Source organism: Canis aureus, chromosome 11 (genome assembly GCF_053574225.1).
Source record: "Canis aureus isolate CA01 chromosome 11, VMU_Caureus_v.1.0, whole genome shotgun sequence".
In the NCBI taxonomy this organism is placed as follows: Eukaryota; Metazoa; Chordata; class Mammalia; order Carnivora; family Canidae; genus Canis; species Canis aureus.
In genome coordinates, this window is record NC_135621.1 from 2,089,468 (window position 1) to 2,111,917 (window position 22,450).

Consider the following 22,450-nt stretch of genomic DNA (forward strand, 5'->3'; position numbering starts at 1 on the left):
GGATGCCCTGGGACACTAACAGACACCTGCGCGCCCAGGAGAGTGTGCCGAGCTCCCTAAGGGCTGCAGCGCGCACGGCGGGACCCGGAGCAGCTCGGAGGGGTGCAGGCGGCGGCTCTGCGGAGGGGGCTGCGTGGCCGGGAGCGCGAATCCAACAGCGCAGACCGGGAGCACAGGGCGCCGGGACACAGCCCAGGATCCGGCCTCTCCCCGGGACAGGCAGAGGCCGGGAGGGCCCAGGACAGCAAGGGCGCTCCTGACCCGAGCTGAGCAGATCAGCGGCCCCGCCCCGGAGCCTCCAGGCCCCTGCAGACGGAGTAGTTCCTGTGGGAGCTGAATCCAGGTTTCCAGAGCTGCAGCAACCACTGGGGTTGTTCCTCCTGTGGCCTCACGGGGTAAACAACCCCCACTGAGCCCTGCACCAGGCAGGGGGCAGAGCAGCTCCCCCAAGTGCTAACACCTGAAAATCAGCACAACAGGCCCCTCTCCCAGAAGACCAGCTAGACGGACAAGTTCCAGGGGAAGTCAAGAGACTTAAAGTATACAGTATCAGAAGATACTCCCCCGTGTTTTTTTTTTCTTTTTTTTTTTCTTTTTGGTTTCTGATCGCTTCCTCCACCCTTTTTTCCACCTTTCTTTCTTTTTCTTTCTCTTTTTCTTCTCTTTTTTCCTTTTTTCTTCCTTTTTTCTTCCTTTTTTCTTTTTCTCTTTTCTTTCCTTCTGTCTCTTTTTCTCCGTTTCCCAATACGACTTGTTTTTGGCCACTCTGCACTGAGCAAAATGACTAGAAGGAAAACCTCACCTCAAAAGAATCAGAAACAGTCCCCTCTCCAACAGAGTTACAAAGTTTAGATTGCAATTCAATGTCAGAAAGCCAATTCAGAAGCACTATTATAAAGCTACTGGTGGCTCTAGAAAAAAGCATAAAGGACTCAAGAGACTTCATGACTGCAGAATTTAGATCTAATCAGGCAGAAATTAAAAATCAATTGAATGAGATGCAATTGAAACTACAAGTGCTAATGACGAGGGTTAACGAGGTGGATGAACAAGTGAGTACATGGAAGACGAGTTGATGGCAAAGAGGGAAACTGAGGAAAAAAGAGACAAACAATTAAAAGACCATGAGAATAGATTAAGAGAAATAAGTGACAGCCTGAGGAAGAAAAACCTACATTTAATTGGGGTTTCCCAGGGCGCCGAAAGCAACAGAGGTCCAGAATATGTATTTGAACAAATCCTAGCTGAAAACTTTCCTAATCTGGGAAGGGAAACAGGCATTCAGATCCAGGAAATAGAGAGACCCCCCCTAAAATCAATAAAAACCATTCAACACCTCGACATTTAATAGTGAAGCTAGTAAATTCCAAAGATAAAGAGAAGATCCTTAAAGCAGCAAGAGACAAGAAATCCCTAATGTGGGACCCAGGAAATTTAACAAAAATCCCCTACCCCTAGACAAGCAGTGCAGGACTAACTCTACACCCGCCACCTCCTGTATCACACCCACATGACCTGCTTATTGCTTAGGGCACTGCCCCACCCTAGTCAAGCCCAGGGCACACCCTAATCGGAAATTGGCTCAGTGATAGGCCAGTTCAAATGGATACTTTAGGGTAAAATGTAATTCAATCAGCCACCTGTGTGTGGACCAACGTGACTGCAACTTTCTGCGTATCCCATTGGCCACTGGTCCCTATAAAGCTGCTATGCCTTTTAGTCTGGGCGTCCAAGTCCCTGCTCCGCTGTGTTGGGTATACTTGGACCCAAGCTTGAGCTTGTAAATAAACCCTCGTGTGTTTGCATAGGTGTCGGCTTCTTGGTGGTTTCTCGGATTCACAATCTTGGGTACATTTGGGGGCTCGTCCGGGATCGGAGAGACCTCCAGGACCCTATCCGGAGTGTTTCACGCGTGGTGAGTGCACTTAACTTTTTCCACCTTTTGTGCGCATATTCTCTGAGAGCTCTAAACTGTACTTTACCTGTAGGAATTCCAATATATATTGGGTCTGCATGGGCTTAGGTGGACGCGCTGGCGGGCCATCGACCAGGGGTCTTGAGGAGATGTCCCTTGCCCCTGCCTGGAGGACTGAGGTCCTCATCCGTAAGGAGGACAAGGGTCCTCATCTGTAAGGAGGACAGGGTCCTCATCTGTAAGGAGGGTCGGCTGCCAGCCCTTCCGGTTACCTTCTGTTTCGTCTCCGCAGTCGCACTGGAATGTTTGTCTGTGTTATTGTGTTCTTGTTACCCGTTTTGCGCACTTGTATTACTGTGTCTTTAACTGCCATAACTGTCTACATAAGGAGAGGGGACAGCAGGCGATGGCGGCGGCGGCGGCTCGTCTAGGCTGGTTGCTCGCCAGTGCTGTGCCAGGGCATCGCCGCCAGGGAGGCTGCGTGGGGCCCGTGGGTACTGGGCATCAGTCTGGAGGAAGACGGAGACAAGGACGTGGGGTGGGAGTGCGCCTCTTCGGCTCAGGCGTGGCCAACAGCTCCTGGTCCTGGGTGGCCCCCGAGGGGGTGGGCTGCCCCGAGGGCCTGCTGGCCGGGACGCCTGGGAAGGCGGTGCCTGGAGCCCGTGCGGCGCTGGGTCGGCCGCGCCCTGGGCGTGTTGTTGCTGCTGGCCAGCCTGGCGCAGGCGGCGCTGGCGGTGCTGCTGTACTGCATGGCCGGGCAGCGCGCCGTGCCCTCTGTGCTGGGCAGCACGGGGCTCGTGTTCCTCGTGGGCAAGGTGCTGCCAGCTGCCGTGAGCGGGCGCTGGGTGCTGGCGCTGGCCCCACCCGCGCTGCTGCTCAGCCGCCTGACCATGCTGCTGACCCTGCCGGTGGCACTGCCCGCGGGCCAGCTGCTGGAGAAGGCAGCGCGGCCCGGGCGGCTGCAGGAGTGCATGCTGGAGCTGGCCCGCGGCGGCAGCGGCCCCTACAGTGACCTCAGCAAGGGCGTGCTGCGCTGTCGGACCATGGAGGATGTGCTCACGCCGCTCGAGGACTGCTTCATGCTGGACTTCGGCGTCCTGGCCAGCATCATACAGAGTGGCCACACGCACATCCCGGTGCACGAGGAGGAGCGCTCCAACATCGTGGACATGCTGTACCTCAAGGACTTGACCTTCGTGGATCCCGAAGACTGCACGCCGCTCAGCACCATCACCTGCTTTTACAACCATCCGCTCCACTTTGTCTTCAACGACACCAAGCTGGACGCCGTCCTGGAGGAGTTCAAACGAGGGAAGTCTCACCTGGCCATCGTGGAGAAGGTGAACAACAAGGGTGAAGGTGACCCTTTCTACGAGGTGCTGGGCCTCATCACCCTGGAGGACGTCATTGAGGAGATCATCAAGTCTGAGATCCTGGATGAGTCTGAGGACTACCAAAATGCCACCGTCAGGAAGAAGCCTGCTCCTCTGAGTGCTCCTCTCCTGCAAAAAGAGGAATTCTCCTTGTTCAAGGTGTCTGACGATGAATATAAAGTGAAAAATCTCACCTCAGCTGCTCTTGGCCACCCAGCACTTCCCATCTCGAGAGGTGGATGTATTCAGCCCCCTGCGAATCTCCAAGAAGGTCCTGCTGCACCTGCTGAAGCATCCCAGCGTCAACCAGAAGTGAGGTTTCACGAGAGCAACCGTCTGGCTGCACACCATTACCTGTACCAGTGCGGCCAGCCAGTGGATTATTTCATTCTCATCCTGCAGGGCAGGTTTGAGGTGGAGATTGGGAAAGAGGGCCTGAAGTTCGAGAACGGAACCTTCACCTGCTACGGAGTGTCCGCCCTGACAGCGCCGTCCTCGGTTCACCAGTCCCCAGTGTCCTCGCTCCAGTCCATCCACCATGACCTGCAGCCAGAGCCAGCCGATGGTGCTTGCTTGTCTGCATACTGTCCTGACTACACCATGAGGGCCCTCTCCGACCTGCAGCTCATCAAGGTCACGCGGCTGCAGTACCTCAATGCACTCCTGGCCACTCGAGCCCAGACCCAGTTGGGGGAGCAAGAGGGCGCCAGGGGATGGTTGGTGGTGGGCTTTCTACTTTGCCTTTTTCTCCTTATGCCCCCTTACTGAGGGGTGGGAGCACTGGCGGCAACTCCAGGATGGGGAGACAAGCCCCAGAATCGGAAAAGCTGGGTTTGCTTCTGGGCCTAGCCACCAGCTGGCTGAGTGACCTTAGGCAAATCACTCTGTAATTTGTCTGCGCCTCAGTTTCCTCCTCTGCCTATCAATGTTTGTGAAGTATAAAGTGTCGGTATGTACATAAGGGATGATTATTGTATGTAAACGGGGTTTCTTTGAGTTGTATAAAAAGTTAGCAATTGCCCAGTTCTTGGATTTTGAACCTGGGAACCTTAAGTTGAAGTTGGAGATCCCCATAAACTCCTTGAAAAAATAATGGGAGTGTGAATTTCATTTCTTCAGTTAAGGCCTTCAGAGACATGGTAAATTTGGACCAGGGGATTTTTAGTTACCAACAGTGAAGAAACCCTAAGGTTTAAGAACAGTCTCTCCATAACCCATGAGCAGGTGTGGCCTAAGCTGAGGGCCCTCTATGAGACTGGGCCACCCCCGGACCCCCATCGATATCGGCCAGGTGACTGGGTATACGTGCATAGATACCAACACCGGATGCTTCAACCTCACTGGAAGGGACCTTACACTGTGATCCTGACCACTCCCACCGCTCTGAAGGTCGACAGGATTACTCCCTGGGTCCACTACACCCACGTCCGGCCAGTTGACCCACACGCTGGTTCTCAAGGACTTTGTTCCAGAACGGAAAAGCCAACCGAACAAGGACAATCCCCTAAAGCTAAAACTGAGCCGTAATCACTTATTTCCCACCTCCAAGACTCCCTACTCTGAGGTTGTCCTTCAAAATAGAAGGGGAGGAGGAGGGGCAAGATGGCGGATGATTAGGGTCCCCAAGTCACCTGTCCCCACCAAATTACCTAGACAACCTTCAAATCATCCTGAAAATCTACAAATTTGGCCTGAGATTTAAAGAGAACAGCTGGAATGCTACAGTGAGAAGAGTTCACACTTCTATCAAGGTAGGAACACGGGAAAAAAGAAATAAAGAACAAAAGGCATCCAAGGGGGAGGGGCCCAGCGAGGAGCCAGGCTAAGGCCGGGGCGAGTGTCCCCAGGACAGGAGAGCCCCGTCCCGGAGGAGCAGGAGCTGCACCAATCTTCCTGGGCAGAAAGGCGGTCGCAGGGAGTTGGAGCAGGAACCAGGAGGGTCGGGGACGCCCTCAGGCTCCCTGAGACACTAACAGACACCTGCGCACCCAGGAGAGTGCGCCGAGCTCCCTAAGGGCTGCAGCGCCAACGGCGGGACCTGGGAGCAGCTCGGAGGGGCTCAGGCGGAGGCTCTGCGCGGAGGGGGTGCGAGTCCGGGAGCAGCTCAGAGGTGGCTCCAGCAGAGGAAGAGGCTCCGTGCAGAGGGGGCTGCGCGGCTCTGGGAGAAGCTCGGAGGGGCTCGGGCAGCGGCTCCGCGGAGGGGGCTGCGTGGCCGGGAGCGTGAATCCAACAGCGAAGGCCGCGGAGCACTGGGCGCCCGGGAGACAGCCCAGGATCCGGCCTCTCCCCGGGACAGGCAGAGGCCGGGAGGGCCCAGGACAGCAAGGACGCTATTGCCCCCAGCTGAGCAGATCAGCAGCCCCGCCCCGGAGCCTTCAAGCCCTGCAGACAGAGAGCTCTGTAGTTACTGCGGGAGCTGAATCCAGGGCTGCAGAGCTGGCCCCGCCACTGCGGTTGTTCCTCCAGCGGCCTCCACTGAACCCTGCAGCAGGCAGGGGGCAGAGCAGCTCCCCCAAGTGCTAACACCTGAAAATAAGCACAACAGGCCCCTCCCCCAGAAGACCAGCAAGACAGACAAATTCCAGCGGAAGTCAAGGGACTTAAAGTATACAGAATCAGAAGATACTTCCCCATGATTTTTTTTTCTTTTTGATTTCTCTTTGCTTCCCCCACCCTTTTTTTCCTTTCTTTCTTTTTCTTTCACTTTTTCATCTCTTTTTTCTTTCTCTTCATTTTTTCTTTTTTTTATTCTCTTTTCTTTCCTTCTTTCTCTCTCTTTATCTCCTTTTCCCAATACAACTTGTTTTGGCCACTCTGCACTGAGAAAAATGACTAGAAGGAAAACCTCACCTCAAAAGAAAGAATCAGAAACAGTCCTCTCTCTCACAGAGTTACAAAATCTGGATTACAATTCAATGTCAGAAAGCCAATTCAGAAGCACTATTATACAGCTACTGGTGGCTCTAGAAAAAAGCATAAAGGACTCAAGAGACTTCATGACTGCAGAATATAGATCCAATCAGGCAGAAATTAAAAATCAACTGAATGAGACGCAATCCAAACTAGAAGTCCTAACGACGAGGGTTAACGAGGTGGAAGAACGAGTGAGTGACATAGAAGACAAGTTGATGGCAAAGAGGGAAACTGAGGATAAAAGAGACAGACAATTAAAAGACCATGAGGTTAGATTAAGGGAAATAAACGACGGCCTGAGGAAGAAAAACCTACGTTTAATTGGGGTTCCCGAGGGCGCCGAAAGGGACAGAGGGCCAGAATATGTATTTGAACAAATCCTAGCTGAAAACTTTCCTAATCTGGGAAGGGAAACAGGCATTCTGATCCAGGAAATAGAGAGATCCCCCCCCCTAAAATCAATAAAAACCGTTCAACACCTCGACATCTAATAGTTGAGCTTGCAAATTCCAAAGATAAAGAGAAGATCCTTAAAGCGGCAACAGACAAGAAATCCCTGACTTTTATGGGGAGGAGTATTAGGGTAACAGCAGACCTCTCCACAGAGACCTGGCAGGCCAGAAAGGGCTGGCAGGATATATTCAGGGTCCTCCATGAGAAGAACATGCAACCAAGAATACTTTATCCAGCAAGGCTCTCATTCAGAATGGAAGGAGAGATAAAGAGCTTCCACGACAGGCAGGAACTGAAAGAATATGTGACCTCCAAACCAGCCCTGCAAGAAATTTTAAGGGGGACTCTTAAAATTCCCCTTTAAGAAGAAGTTCAGTGGAACAATTCACAAAAACAAGGACTGAATAGATATCATGATGACACTAAACTCATATCTCTCAATAGTAACTCTGAACGTGAACGGGCTTAATGACCCCATCAGAAGGCGCAGGGTTTCAGACTGGATAAAAAAGCAGGACCCATCTATTTGCTGTCTACAAGAGACTCATTTTAGACAGAAGGACACCTACAGCCTGAAAACAAAAGGTTGGAGAACCATTTACCATTCAAACGGTCCTCAAAAGAAAGCAGGGGTAGCCATCCTTATATCAGATAAACTAAAATTTATCCCGACGACTGTAGTGAGAGATGAAGAGGGACACTATCTCATACTTAAAGGATCTATCCAACTAGAGGACTTACCAATCCTCAATATATATGCCCCGAATGTGAGAGCTGCCAAATATTTAAACCAATTAATAACCAAAGTGAAGAAATACTTAGATAATAATACGCTTATACTTGGTGACTTCAATCTAGCTCTTTCTCCCCTCGATAGGTCTTCTAAGCACAACATCTCCAAAGAAACGAGAGCTTTAAATGATACACTGGACCAGATGGTTTTCACAGATATCTACAGAACTTTACATCCAAACTCAACTGAATACACATTCTTCTCAAGTGCACATGGAACTTTCTCCAGAATAGACCACATACTGGGTCACAAATCGCGTCTGAACCGATACCAAAAGATTGGAACGTCCCCGGCATATTCTCAGACCATAATGCCTTGAAATTAGAACTAAATCACAACAAGAAGTTTGGAAGGACCTCAAACACGTGGAGGTTAAGGACCATCCTGCTAAAAGATAAAAGGGTCAACCGGGAAATTAAGGAAGCATTAAAAAGATTCATGGAAACTAATGAGAATGAAGATACAACCGTTCAAGTCTTTGGGATGCAGCAAAAGCAGTCCTAAGGGGGAAATACATCGCAATACAAGCATCCGTTCAAAAACTGGAAAGAACTCAAATACAAAAGCTAACCTTACACATAAAGGAGCTAGAGAAAAAACAGCAGATGGACCCTACGCCCAGCAGAAGAAGAGAGTTAATTAAAATTCGAGCAGAAATGAAATCGAGACCAGAACTGTGGAACAGATCAACAGAATCAGGAGTTGGTTCTTTGAAAGAATTAATAAGATAGATAAACCATTAGGAACCTTATTAAAAAGAAGAGAGACAAGACTCAAATTAATAAAATCATGAATGAGAAAGGAGAGATCACTACCAACACCAAGGAAATACAAACGATTTTAAAAACATATTATGAACAGCTATACGCCAATAAATTAGGCAATCTAGAAGAAATGGACGCATTCCTGGAAAGCCACAAACTACCAAAACTGGAACAGGAAGAAATAGAAAACCTGAACAGGCCGATAACCAGGGAGGAAATTGAAGCAGTCATCAAAAACCTCCCAAGACACAAGAGTCCAGGGCCAGATGGCTTCCCAGGGGAATTCTATCAAACGTTTAAAGAAGAAACCATACCTATTCTCCTAAAGCTGTTTGGAAAGATAGAAAGAGATGGAGTACTTCCAAATTTGTTCTATGAGGCCAGCATCACCTTAATTCCAAAACCAGACAAAGACCCCAGCAAAAAGGAGAATTACAGACCAATATCCCTGATGAACATGGATGCAAAAATTCTCAACAAGATACTAGCCAATAGGATCCAACAGCACATTAAGAAAATTATTCAGGGATCCCTGGGTGGCGCAGCGGTTTGGCGCCTGCCTTTGGCCCAGGGCACGATCCTGGAGACCCGGGATCGAATCCCACGTCGGGCTCCCGGTGCATGGAGCCTGCTTCTCCCTCTGCCTGTGTCTCTGCGCCTCTCTCTCTCTCTGTGACTATCATAAATAAATAAAAAAAATTAAAATAAAAAAAAAGAAAATTATTCACCATGACCAAGTAGGATTTATCCCCGGGACGCAAGGCTGGTTCAACACTCGTAAAACAATCAATGTGATTCATCATATCAGCAAGAGAAAAACCAAGAACCATAGGATCCTCTCATTAGATGCGGAGAAAGCATTTGACAAAATACAGCATCCATCCCTGATCAAAACTCTTCAGAGTGTAGGGATAGAGGGAACTTTCCTCGACATCTTAAAAGCCACTTACGAAAAGCCCACAGCAAATATCATTCTCAATGGGGAAGCACTGGGAGCCTTTCCCCTAAGACCAGGAACAAGACAGGGATGTCCACTCTCACCACTGCTATTCAACATAGTACTGGAAGTCCTAGCCTCAGCAATCAGACAACAAAAAGACATTAAAGGCATTCAAATTGGCAAAGAAGAAGTCAAACTCTCCCTCTTCGCCGATGACATGATACTCTACATAGAAAACCCAAAAGTCTCCACCCCAAGATTGCTAGAACTCATACAGCAATTCGGTAGCGTGGCAGGATACAAAATCAATGCCCGGAAATCAGTGGCATTTCTATACACTAACAATGAGACTGAAGAAAGAGAAATTAAGGAGTCAATCCCCTTTACAATTGCACCCAAAAGCATAAGATACCTAGGAATAAACCTCACCAAAGAGGTAAAGGATCTATACCCTCAAAACTATAGAACACTTCTGAAAGAAATTGAGGAAGACACAAAGAGATGGAAAAATATTCCATGCTCATGGATTGGCAGAATTAATATTGTGAAAATGTCAATGTTACCCAGGGCAATATACACGTTTAATGCAATCCCTATCAAAATACCATGGACTTTCTTCAGAGAGTTAGAACAAATTATTTTAAGATTTGTGTGGAATCAGAAAAGACCCCGAATAGCCAGGGGAATTTTAAAAAAGAAAACCATATCTGGGGGCATCACAATGCCAGATTTCGGGTTGTACTACAAAGCTGTGGTCATCAAGACAGTGTGGTACTGGCACAAAAACAGACACATAGATCAATGGAACAGAATAGAGAACCCAGAAGTGGACCCTGACTGTATGGTCAACTAATATTCGATAAAGGAGGAAAGACTATCCATTGGAAGAAAGTCTCTTCAATAAATGGTGCTGGGAAAATTGGACATCCACATGCAGAAGAATGAAACTAGACCACTCTCTTACACCATACACAAAGATAAACTCAAAATGGATGAGAGATCTAAATGTGAGACAAGATTCCATCAAAATCCTAAAGGAGAACACAGGCAACACCTTTTTTGAACTAAGCCACAGTAACTTCTCGCAAGATACATTCACGAAGGCAAAAGAAACAAAAGTCAAAATGAACTATTGGGACTTCATCAAGATAAGAAGGTTTTGCACAGCAAAGGATACAGTCAACAAAACTAAAACCTTTTCCTACTTCAAATAGTTTCTGCATGGATTCATCTCCAAGAAGTAGAAAAACCATTAGATCTGAAGCGGTTTTGAGCTCAGCAATATCATGCCCTTTGTCACTATCCACTTTCTGCTGAACAATCTCTAGTAGACACTCTACCAGGCCTGCTTCAACCAGCTGTAGTTTAATAGCATCATTTTTCTGCCAGTGGAGCAAGAACTTCCAAAATCATTTCCCTTTTATCATGTTCTATTTGTTTCTTAAAGAGTTTTACTAGCTCTTCAGCAATGTTCGTACTGGCAAACTGTTCTTTACTTGACTCAAGTTCTGCTAAGTTACCAAATGCAACAAGACACATTTCTGTACGAGCTGCATTTTGGCAATGGATGCCCAGTAATTTCACTGGGGTAGGTATAACACCCATATTGATAAGCTGAGCTTGAAGGGAATCATTCTCATTGCTGTAGTTCATCAGCATACCACAAAAGACAGTAAAGAGCTTTTCATTGGTGGGATCTGTTATACTGCACAGTGACCTTAAATGGTCAATTATAATCTGTGCACCACCTGCTTGATCAACTGCACTTCTGCCCTCATGGCTATCATAACATATGCTTCCCAGAGCCCTGCCCATTTGAAGTAGCACTTCCTGGTCTTTGCTATTTAGCAGCTGCACCAATGGTGAAGTCAATCCAGTATCCATACATGGAATACGCATACATTCATTTTTGGCTACTTCTGCTATGACGTTAGCTACTTAGGCTGTGCAGGAAGACTGTGGAATCAACAGACTTACAAACAGCTGAAGTATTCCACTTCCTTGGATTTTTTTCACTCGTTTCCATATTATTTTGAGCCAGGGCTTGAAGCAGACAATCCAAGCATCCTTCTAAACTATCTTCAGTTCTGTCAACAGCTGTTATCTTCAACTTCTTCAAGGTATCACTGAGAGTATCTGCCATGTTTCTCCTGGAGGGTGAGGAGCCAGCAGGACGAGGCGAAGGTCCCCAGTGCGGCCGGCGTGGTGCTGTGTCCTCCCCTCCCTCTACCTCGGTCTCTCCCACAGCCAGGGAGGGACCCACGGGGGGGGGGGTCACTGGGGAGGAGGAGCTGCTGCTGCTGATCAAACAATTTATTATTTATTTGAGTGAGAGAGAAAGAGAGCATGATCAGGAGGAGGGTCAGAGGGAGAAGCAGACTCCTCGCTGAGCAAGGAGCCTGATGTGGCCCTCGATCCAGGACCCTGGGATCATGATCTGAGCCAAAGGCAGACACTTAACCAACTGAGCCACCCAGGTGCCCCCCCCCAAAAAATTAATTTCTAAATGCTTATATTATGAAGGCTGAGTGAAGCCCTACTTAGTGTTCTTAAACTTTGACTTACCCCAAGTACCTTCCTCCCTTATCGCAGCATACTTAGAGATATCCAGGGCACATGGAGTTGATGTAGTCAGTTCTAATAATCTCCTGACAAATGTTCTGATTGGCTTTGTCTGAAGTGGGGATAAGACCTTCTTCCTTGTGGCTATTGATGGAGGCAACTGGACAGAAGAGAGATGTAAATAAGCTGGCCTTGCTGCAGAGGGATTCCATGTAGAATGGCCAATATGTTTATACTCCTATTATATTAAACCAACCACTTTAGTATCTATTCTTACTAGTTAAGCCCCAGTTTCTTTTTTCCTTTTTTGTATATTTTTTGTTGGATTTCAATTTGCCAACATATAGCATAATACCCTGTGCTCATCTCGCCAAGTGCCCCCTCAGTGCCCGTCACCCAGTCACCCCAAACCCCCTCTCACCTCCGCTTCCACTACCCCTTGTTCTTTTCCCAGAGTTAGGATTCTATCATATTCTGTCTCCCTCACTGATATTTCCCACTCATTTTTCTCTCCTTTCCCCTTTATTCCCTTTTACTATTTTTTATATTCCCCAAATGAATGAGACCATATAATGTTTGTCCTTCTCCAAGTGACTTACTTCACTCAGCATAATACCCTCCAGTTCCATCCATGTCGAAACAAGTGGTGGGTATTTGTCGTTTCTTTTTTTATATATAATAAGTTTATTTTTATTGGTGTTCAATTTGCCAACATACAAAATAACACCCAGTGCTCATCCCCTCAAGTGCCCCCCTCAGTGCCCATCACCCATTCACTCCCACCCCCCACCCTCCTCCCCTTCCACCACCCCTAGTTCATTTCCCAGAGTTAGGAGTCTCTATGTTCTGTCTCCCTTTCTGATATTTCCCACACATTTCTTCTCCCTTCCCTGATATTCCCTTTCACAATTATTTATATTCCCCAAATGAATGAGAACATACACTGTTTGTCCTTCTCCGATTGACTTACTTCACTCAGCATAATACCCTCCAGTTCCATCCATGTCGAAGCAAATGGTGGGTATTGTCGTTTCTAATGGCTGAGGAATATTCCATTGTATACATAGACCACGGCTGCTTTATCCATTCGTCTGTCGATGGGCACCAAGGCTCTTTCCACAGTTTGGCTATTGTGGACATTGCTGCTATAAACATTGGGGTTCAGGTGTCCCAGTGTTTCATTTCATCTGTATCTTTGAGGTCAATCCCCAGCAGTGCAATTGCCGGGTGGTACTAAGCCCCAGTTTTTTGAGAAGGATATTGTTCACCATATAATACTGTTATAATGTGTATCACTCATTAAGCACTTAAGTATTGGCTTTTAAAAATGCTTTACACTATGATCTCATCTAATGCTCAAAACTATCATATGTGATAGACAAAATTATTATCCACATGTTAGAGTTTCAGAAAAGTAAGCCTTAGAGAGGTCAAGTAACAATCCCAAGGCAACTCATGAAGAAGATTGAGAATCTAGGATTGAAACTAAAGCCTATATTTTTGACTACTATATGGCATTGTGTTCCACTTCATCATAGACTTTGGCAGAAATGTGGATTTGAGTGAACCTGATGATGGAAATGTGGCTCTTTAAAACATTTCTGTATCAGGCGATAGCTCAGTGAGTGTGTGTTCATTCATAACCCTCTTGGGAGCTTCTCGGGTGAAATCTGAAACTGAACCCCACACTCAGAGGGTAGGGAGAACCTGAAGAAAGAGAGGCAGGCCACTCCAGGTTGGGAGGTAGCAGGTTTAGTAAGCAATTACATGTGAGGCTTGTCTTGGGTGGCAGCAAGACAAGTGGATCCCTGCACACACCTGGTGCATCTTAAAGTTTATAGAGACCCTAACCGGGTTTGGTCACATATACTGTGCAGGTGTTGTCAACACACCTTTATCTCGAGGCTATGTCCTTGGAGTACCCCTGGGACTGGGAAAGACAAGTGGAACCTACATTACTAGGATAGGGAAAGGAATGAGGAGCCTGTGATCATTGGGTCCAGCTCACAGGTCAATCAGTGGGATTATGTCTTTTGATGATGCTCCCCAACAATTTGTAATAAATTAATAGTTGTCACTAATCTCTAGTTTAGACACCAAGGAAACCAGTTATTCAAAATAGCAACAGCTTTACATGAAAGCTTGTCTACTGGTGACAGGAGGAATAAAGCCTACCAATTTATACATTTAGAAATTCAATATTCCACCTTATTTTCTATTTATTTATTTATTTATTTATTTATTTATTTATTTATTTATGATAGTCACACAGAGAGAGAGAGAGGTAGAGACACAGGCAGAGGGAGAAGCAGGCTCCATGCAAAGGGAGCCTGACGTGGGATTCGATCCCGGGTCTCCAGGATCGCGCCCTGGGCCAAAGGCAGGCGCCAAACTGCTGCACCACCCAGGGATCCCTAGAAATTCAATATTCCAAAGACTCAGCTTTTATTCAAGATACCAGGTACCCTTCAATATTTTCCATGCTTCTGGAAGTTTTCTCTTATAACCAATCCATTACAGCTTGTTTTTTAACGCCCAAGAAGCATCATTAAACTCAACAATATTACCACATAGAAAGCATGTGTACACACTAGGTGATGTTCCACTTGTACTTCAAACAGTAACCAGAATTCTACAATGCATTAAGATATTACTAAACTATGTGGAAGTCCTCAGATTTCCAAATATATTCTTAGCTCCTTTGAAGTTGAGGTCCTATCACCATCAGTTATATTCAAGTAGTTGTTACCTCAAATCCATGTGTAGAGTTCTTGGTTAGGGTAGTCTATTCCTCTTTGATTGCTAAGAGTCATACATTCTAAATATAAACCATATTACTACTTTATGTTCATTATCATTTATGAAATAGACATCCATGGCTTATGTCATAACTGAAACCAAAAATTGGGGGAAGAGTTAAGAGAATGGAGTCATATCACAGAATTTTTCCTTTCTAATATCTAACAAAAGTAAGGAAGCAGGTGAAAATAAAATTACAATAGGAAAAAAAAAAACGCTAGAAACTACTAGAGAAGAGAGAGTGGGAGATCTCAGCCATTAACTTAAAAACATATCAGCCAGGAAAAGAAACAATAGATCCTGTCTAGAAGTGAGAGGCTTTTAACCTTGACTCTTGAAGTCTTTTCCAACCACAACTTCTGGAAAATGGACGTGTAAGTTGACAAAATCTTGGGGGTTTTCACCTCATTCAGAGAAAAGTGGAACAAATATATATCCTTTTTTTCCCTTTAGGGAAGGTTGGAAGTTTTAATGGCTACAGTTGAAAGATGAAGAATGACAAAGGGGATGAGATCAAAATTAGTGACACTTTGATGGAGTCATAGTCTTCAGGACTCTATGAGGGAGAACTATGTCATTGCTCGATTTCCTTCAAAATAATGCTGATAATATAACTTTCTTTCTTAAAAACTTCTCTTGACTCACCAGTATCAACTAACTCTGTAGTTTGTAATTAAATAATACCTTCATGATGGCCTCTCTTTCTCACTCTAAATTCTTATCATTCCACTCTTCTAAATAAGCAATATGTCTTGCTTTCTGAATTTCAAGTAATTTCTGGAAAATAGTTAATTCTCTCCAACTGTTCTTTTTTATGAATTCTTATTTTCCACTCTAATAGCACTTACCATGCCATTTTATTTTTTGTAAACTTATTACATAAATTTACAGTTTATGCACTCTTCTATCATGCAGATTCCTTGAAATTAGTACATATGTCATCCTTATATTTATCATCAAAGGTCAGTTCACCATTTGAAACATAGTAGGCACTCAATACACATTTAGTAAGTGAAATATATTTTTCATGGAAATGTATTCTGTCTTTTAAAGCTTCACAATCTTTTTGATGGTGTCCTTGAATGCTTGCTTCACTTGCTGATTTCTTAGAGTATAAATGAAGGGGTTTAACAAGGGAGTAATTGAGGTAATGAGTACAGCCATTCCTTTGTTGAAAGTACCTTCTTCTTTTGCAGAGGGATTAATGTACATAAACATGCAGCTGCAATAAGAGAGGGAGACAACAATCATGTGGGAGGAACAAGTGGAAAAAGCCTTTTTCCTTTGCTGGGCAGAAGGGATCCTCAAAATGGTCCTGATAATGTATGTATAAGAAAATGTCACCAGCAGCAGTGTAACCACTAGAGTCACAGATGCCACAAAAAGGATTATCATTTCTAGGAGGCTTGTGTCTGAGCAGGCAATCTCCAATAGAGGCCCATAGTCACAGAAATAGTGATTCAGAATATTGGAGGCACAGAAATCCACCTGGCTCATCAGGATGATTGGGGGTAAGATAGCTAGGAATCCTCCCAGCCACGAGCAGAACACGAGTTGTATGCAGACCCTATTGCTCATAATGGTCAGGTAATGCAAGGGTTTGCATATGGCAACATAGCGGTCATAGGACATAGAAGCCAAGAGGTAAAATTCTGTTGCCCCAAGAAATATGGCAAAAAAATATTGAATAAAGCATCCAGCAAAACTGATGACTTTATTTCCTGTTGTCACACTGGTCAGAAATCTGGGAATAAAAATGGATGTGAAGGAAACTTCTAAGAAGGAGAAATTCCGGAGGAAGAAATACATGGGGGTCTGGAGGTGAGGATCTACTAGAGTGAGAATGATAATCGTCAAATTTCCCAGGACACTTATCACATAGATGAGGAACAAAAAGATGCATATCACGACTTGGACCTCAGGTTGATTTGTGAAGCCCAACAGAATAAACTCAGTAAACGTCCTGTTTTTCATTGTTGATGTGTAGGAGATCTAAAGGAAAGAGGTGAGTGATGAAAACTCAAGTTTCTCAGGGTAGGAGAGACAAAGCTGATTCTAATGAGTCACATCATATCTTACTCTCTCTTCAGTTGACCCAAACCAGCATCACATTGCATTGGACTTGGCTCCATGGAAGCCCAATATCTTCTATGTGAATGACCTAATTTCTAAAGTCTTTTTAATCCTCAAGTTGATATATTCCTAGACACCTAACAGACTATTACAGAATAATTACTCAATTTTTTTCCAGAAGAATAACATTTTGAACCTATCCTTTACTCCCAAAATGTTTATTAAATCCCCACATTTAAGTCACTTTGCTCTGACTCTATTAATATATCATACTTGTGCTCTTGGTAGAACTATTTATATCAGATTGGGTTTTCCATACTTTCCTCTCCTCTCCCTATGCCCTTCCCCCTTCCCTGTACTATTTGACGTTTCTCTGGCTGTCTGACAGAGATCCTCATCTCCGTTATTGCCCAAGTCTCTGACTTCCTTGTTTCAACAACCGATAAGATATTCCTAACAAGGATATGGTTGAAGGTTTTGATGTATAAGTGATTTTTTTCCCGCAGCCTCTATTTCTTTAGAAGCATAAATTTGTAATAAGCCTTTAAGATCTTTGGGTCAGTACTACCTCGTATTATATTGTGAGGATTTTTGACTACACCCACAAAGCTCTGGTGTCAATAAATTGTATTAATTGGCATTTTCTTATATGTTTCTCTGCCATGTTCGAATTCCTGTGGGTAGATTTGGGATATATCTCTGAGAATAGAGATCCTGAGCTATCCACAGGCAGCACCTTGGAGTGGATTTTGCTCAAAGTCTTAAATAGTTCTCGATGGCAAACTAAGGATGACAGTTTATCATGCCTCAAACTTTCCTGTTTTCTATTCGTCATGTATAGAAACCAGGAAGAGGAACATTCATGTTTCTGACAAGAAGAATCCTTTGAAGATAAATTGGTAATCCCCAAGGACGAAAAATTTGCTGGTGGTATCCTACATGCATTTTTATTTTTCTGATTCAGAGGCAAAGACAATATAAAAAGCCCTTCTAAATCGCATGCATATAGGTTAGAAAAAATAATGTTTTCAGATTTGTTCTTGTCAATCTCCCCATTATTCCATACAGCTGTTGGAGGCACTAGGTGATATTAAGCTTTGACTTGGATTTGCCGATAGCCCTCCCCTTCTTGTTTGTACTAACCTGAGGTCTTTGGCAAGTACTGCATTTTCATCCCGATTTTCATGATCGATTGACTTCATGATCCACATTTATAGAATAATAACATCAGTGACTTTAGAAACATGCTATGCTTGCACCCTCAACAATCTGAATGACTGCAGTGGGATATTTCCCTTGTTGTTCCTAAGAGGTAAATCAAAGGTGAGGTGTGACATGATAGTCCCTAAGTAGTATAAAATTTAATGTGTTATTGGCTTCCCATCCACATTCTAACCTTCTCTCTTCTTTTATGTTCCTGGAGTCACTAGCCATAGCGGCTATTTATTTATTTAAAATTTAACGTGTTATTGGCTTCCCATCCACATTCTAACCTTCTCTCTTCTTTTGTGTTCCTGGAGTCACTAGCCATAGCGGCTATTTATTTATTTACTTTAAGCAATTGAATTATAATTGACATACAGTATTACATTAGTTTCAGGTGTGCAACTTAATGGTTTTATATTTTTATGCATTATGAAATGTTCACCACACTAGGTCTAGTTACTATCTGCCACCATAAAAGTAAATCAGCGTTATTGATTGTCACCTGTGCTGTACATTAACTATATCTCTGTGACTTATTTTGCAACTGAAATTTGTACCTATTAATCCCCTTCACCTATTTTGCTTCATTCCTCCGAATGTCTCCCCTCACTGGTAGCCATCAGCTCATTCTTGTATCATTGAGTCTGTTTCTCTTTTGTTTTGTGTGTTTCTTAGATTCCACATATAAACATTGTACTCTTGATGAAAGTACCCAAGTCAGTGGGTCTTACCTAGGAAGCATGTTACCTTCCATTCTATGAATCCAAATCAGAATCAAATCATAGTTTCAGAGAGGCCCATCCTTCCCATATATAATTAAAAAAAAACCAAATAAACAAATAAATCATAGTTCCTGAGAGGCCCATCCTTTACATATATAATAAAAAAGAAACAAAGGAACTACTAACCCTCACCCCGGCAATGATAGAACTAGAAAAGTAGACTTTGATAGATGGAAAATTCCTTGATCTTTTTGTTCTGGGGGAGATAATTTTGAAGTTCTTAGGAGGTAGGGTTTGGGCTTCTCTGTAGCTTCTGTGTTAGGCAGAGTGACACGGGTTTTATCTGCTCTTTTGAGAACAGACACATGGGGATCAATTTCCTGAAGAAGCTAAACATGCCCTGTGGACTTCAGTTTAAAACCTTCACACGAAGTTGTTGACAACTTTGAGAACAAGTTGTAAACATATGGCTGAGGAGAGAAGGTCCAGAGAGACCATAATAACAGGTTCCATGAGAGAACCTGTCACAGACATGAGGTTTATGAAGCTGAAAGCAATGGCGCAAGATCCCTGAGGATTGGTATGCCTGGCCTACTGATTGCTCCTATTATCTCTCCCTTTAATAATCTAGTTTGGCCGGTGCTCACTTCACAGTGAATTACCATAATGTTAATAGCCTCCATTAAGATCTGTATACCTAATTTTACTGAAATTAATAGGAATCAGCAACTGAAAATACTTTACTGTTATAGATGTGGCTCATATATTCTACTCTGTGAATAGTTCTTCACCTTTGAGGGAATGATGATACATAGTCACTCACCTTTCCATGGGGTATTTGGGGAGCGTTGACAATGCCCATACCTTATTTATTAAATCCATTATATGGTTATATGGTTTCATTCATTTGGGGAATATAGAAAATAGTGAAAGGGAGTAAAGGGGAAAGGATCAAAAAATGAGTGGGATATATCAGAGAGGGAGACAGAACATGAGAGACTCCTGCTACGAGGTGAGGGCTAAGTGGAAGCCGGGTCTCTTCGTGGTGCTCCGAGGTGGTAGGCCACTCCAGGATGAAGCTGAACATCTCTTTCCCAGCTACTGGCTGCCCGAAACTCATTGAAGTGGCTGATGGGCGCAACCTGCGTACCTTGTATGAGAAGCGTGCGGCCACAGAAGTTGCTGCCAGTGCTCGTGCTCGGGGCGAGGAATGGAAGGGTGCCGGGGGCCAAATCAGTGGGGGGTCAGGGGCTTCCCTGCTCCCGACCAAGGCGGCCTGAAGAGAGGAAGCGCGAATCTGCTCGGGGTTGCATTGTGGATGCCAATCTCAGTGTTCTCAATTTGGTTATTGTGAAAAAAGGGGAGAAGGATACTCCTGGACTCACTGATACTACTGTGCCTCGTCGCCTGTGGCCCAAAAGAGCCAGCAGAATCCCAAAGCTTTCTAATCTGTCAAAAGAAGACGATGCCCGCCAGTATGCTGCTGGAAAGCCCCTAAACAAAGAAGGTAAGAAACCTAGAACCAAAGCACCCAAGATTCAGCGTCTTGTTACTCCACGTGTCCTCCAACACAAACGTCGGCGTATTGCTTTGAAGAAACAGCGTACTAAGAAAAATAAGGAAGAGGCTGCAGAATATGCTAAACTTTTGGCCAAGAGAATGAAGGAGGCCAAAGAAAAACGCCAGGAACAGATTGCCAAGAGACAGAGGCTGTCCTCCCTGAGAGCTTCTACCTCTAAGTCTGAGTCCAGTCAAAAATGAGATTTTCTAAGAGTGACAAAATAAATAAGATCAGACACCCCTCCCAAAAAAAAAAAAAAAGAAAATGAGAGACTCCTAACTCTGGGAAACGAACTAGGCAGGGTGGAAGGGGAAGTGGGCGGGGGGGGGGGAGTGACTGGGTGACGGACACTGAGGTGGGCACTTGATGGGATGAGCACTGGGTGTTATTCTACATGTTGGCAAATTGAACACCAATAAAAACTAAATTTATAAAAAAATCCAGATTTTAATCATGTGCCTCAGATGTATATATTTTTGTCATGTCCTACTATTGATTTTATAGCTAAAAAATTCCACCATGATTTTGTTTTATTTTTACAGAGTTTATTTATTTATTTATTTATTTATTTATTTATTTATTTGAGAGAGACACAGAGAGAGCATGCGCAAGGGGAAGAGCAGAGTGAGAGAAGCAAGCAGATTCCCTGCTTATCAGGGAGCCAGATGCAGGACTTGATCCCAGAACCCTGAGATCATGACTTAACCAACTGAGCTACCATGATTTTAGTTTTAACTTTTTCTTTCTTTCTCTTTCTTTCTTTCTTTCTTTCTTTCTTTCTTTCTTTCTTTCTTTCTATATAGAGTGCACAAGCCAGCACGAGTGGGAGGAGGGCTGAAGAAGAGAGAAACTGACTCCTCACAGCAGGGAGCCCTACGTGGGGCTTGATCCCAGGACCCCAGGATCAAGACCTGAGTCAAAGGCATGCACTTAACTGACTGAGTCACCCAGGCACCCTTTAACTCTTTCTTAATAGGTCTACCAATTTTTATTTTGTTAATTTTTGAGGCCCACTTAGTTGTTAGGTGCACAAAAATTATTAAAGTCTATAGTTACTTATTATATTTACCCTCCTCTCAGTCGAGAGAGGACTCGACTTACCCTTTACCTCCCAGTAAAGGGAATGTAGAGTTTCATATTTCTTGATTAGTAGAACATTTTTGTTTTATATTTTCATGCTCTATGTTCTGTTAAAACCCCATAGTATATGACTATTACTGATTTTGCAGATGTTCCATTAAATATGTAAATAATTTTAAAATTAATTAACACACACATACATTGGTAATACTCCCTCAACTTTATTTAAAAATTTTCACTGATGAGATATATAATAAAGTTTGGAAAATTCTTTCCTAGGGACCTACTGCATATCTCCCCTCCTATAGCAAGCCAGTGTTTGCAAAGAGGCCTATTTTCTTCTCGGGGAGGAGTATCCTTTAGCTTCATTTTTAAAATGTGTTTCTGAGCCTGTTTTCTCAGAATAAGTGCAAGGAAGGTCCTAAGAGCAATAATTTGGCTACTGATTCAGAAACATTGGTCTTGGGTCATTTCTGAGCCCTGGCAAAGGAAGGTATCATCTGCAGCTCACTCATTTCTTTTTTTTTTTTTTTAGCTCCCTCATTTCTATACACTGACTGGTTATCTGAGAAGCGGCCTCAGGAACCCACCAGCCCAAGGAAAATACAAGCTTATCAGGTCTCTTAGAATCCCCTAAAAAGAGAGAGCAGGGAGTGTATGGTCTGGAAAGTCCTATGTGGTTACATGAAAAGAGCTCAGACTTGCAGCAAAATATGGTGGCAGCTCTGTAGAAATAGTCACAGGATTACATTTCCAGAGAAAACTATTCTTGACTCATTCTTTTCTCTCTGTCCTCCAACAATCCTAAAACATAGCTATCCAAGGACAAAATTCTGTTGCATAGTCAACATGTAAATCACGTAGCAGAAGGCTTAGGGAGAGTTGAGGCTGGAAGCTTCCCTCTTGTGCTATGGTTCATGTTTCCCCTCTGGGATCTAAGGTTCTGAAGCTTTAGGTCATGTAAGAGGCTTCTGAGCTCTCTATTCAATGAAAAGGGATATTTTCTTTAAAGACCCTTCTATGACAGACTCAGGGGATCAATTCTGGGAAAAAAACAAGTAACCCTCAGGGAAATTTGTAATCAGAATTCACTAATTTGATCAGGATATAGTTGTCTTGGCCACAAATTGTAGGCAGGAAAATTTGTCAAAAATCTCCAGAGAAAATGACAGAACACTTACCCAAGACCTTGCTCCTTTTTTAAAAATAATACATTTATTTTTTTTATTGGTGTTCAATTTGCCAACATACAAAATAACACCCAGTGCTCATCCCGTCAAGTGCCCCCCTCAGTGC

The 22,450-nt window shown here is 44.2% G+C and overlaps 1 protein-coding gene and 3 pseudogenes across 1 annotated transcript; 2 read left to right on the forward strand and 2 right to left on the reverse strand.

The window, feature by feature from the left end:
* Positions 1–1,022: 1,022 nt before the first annotated feature.
* On the forward strand, positions 1,023–4,064 carry LOC144323145 (metal transporter CNNM3 pseudogene; annotated as a pseudogene).
* A 233-nt stretch (positions 4,065–4,297) lies between these two features.
* On the reverse strand, positions 4,298–11,334 carry LOC144323147 (rap1 GTPase-GDP dissociation stimulator 1 pseudogene; annotated as a pseudogene).
* Positions 11,335–15,350: 4,016 nt separating this feature from the next.
* LOC144322920 (olfactory receptor 6C4-like) lies at positions 15,351–16,486 on the reverse strand. The gene has a single exon (XM_077913170.1). The coding sequence runs from the start codon at positions 16,484–16,486 to the stop codon at positions 15,560–15,562; it is 927 nt and encodes a 308-aa protein (XP_077769296.1). The 3' UTR covers positions 15,351–15,559.
* A 3,081-nt stretch (positions 16,487–19,567) lies between these two features.
* Positions 19,568–20,289, forward strand: LOC144322921 (small ribosomal subunit protein eS6 pseudogene; annotated as a pseudogene).
* Positions 20,290–22,450: the final 2,161 nt, after the last annotated feature.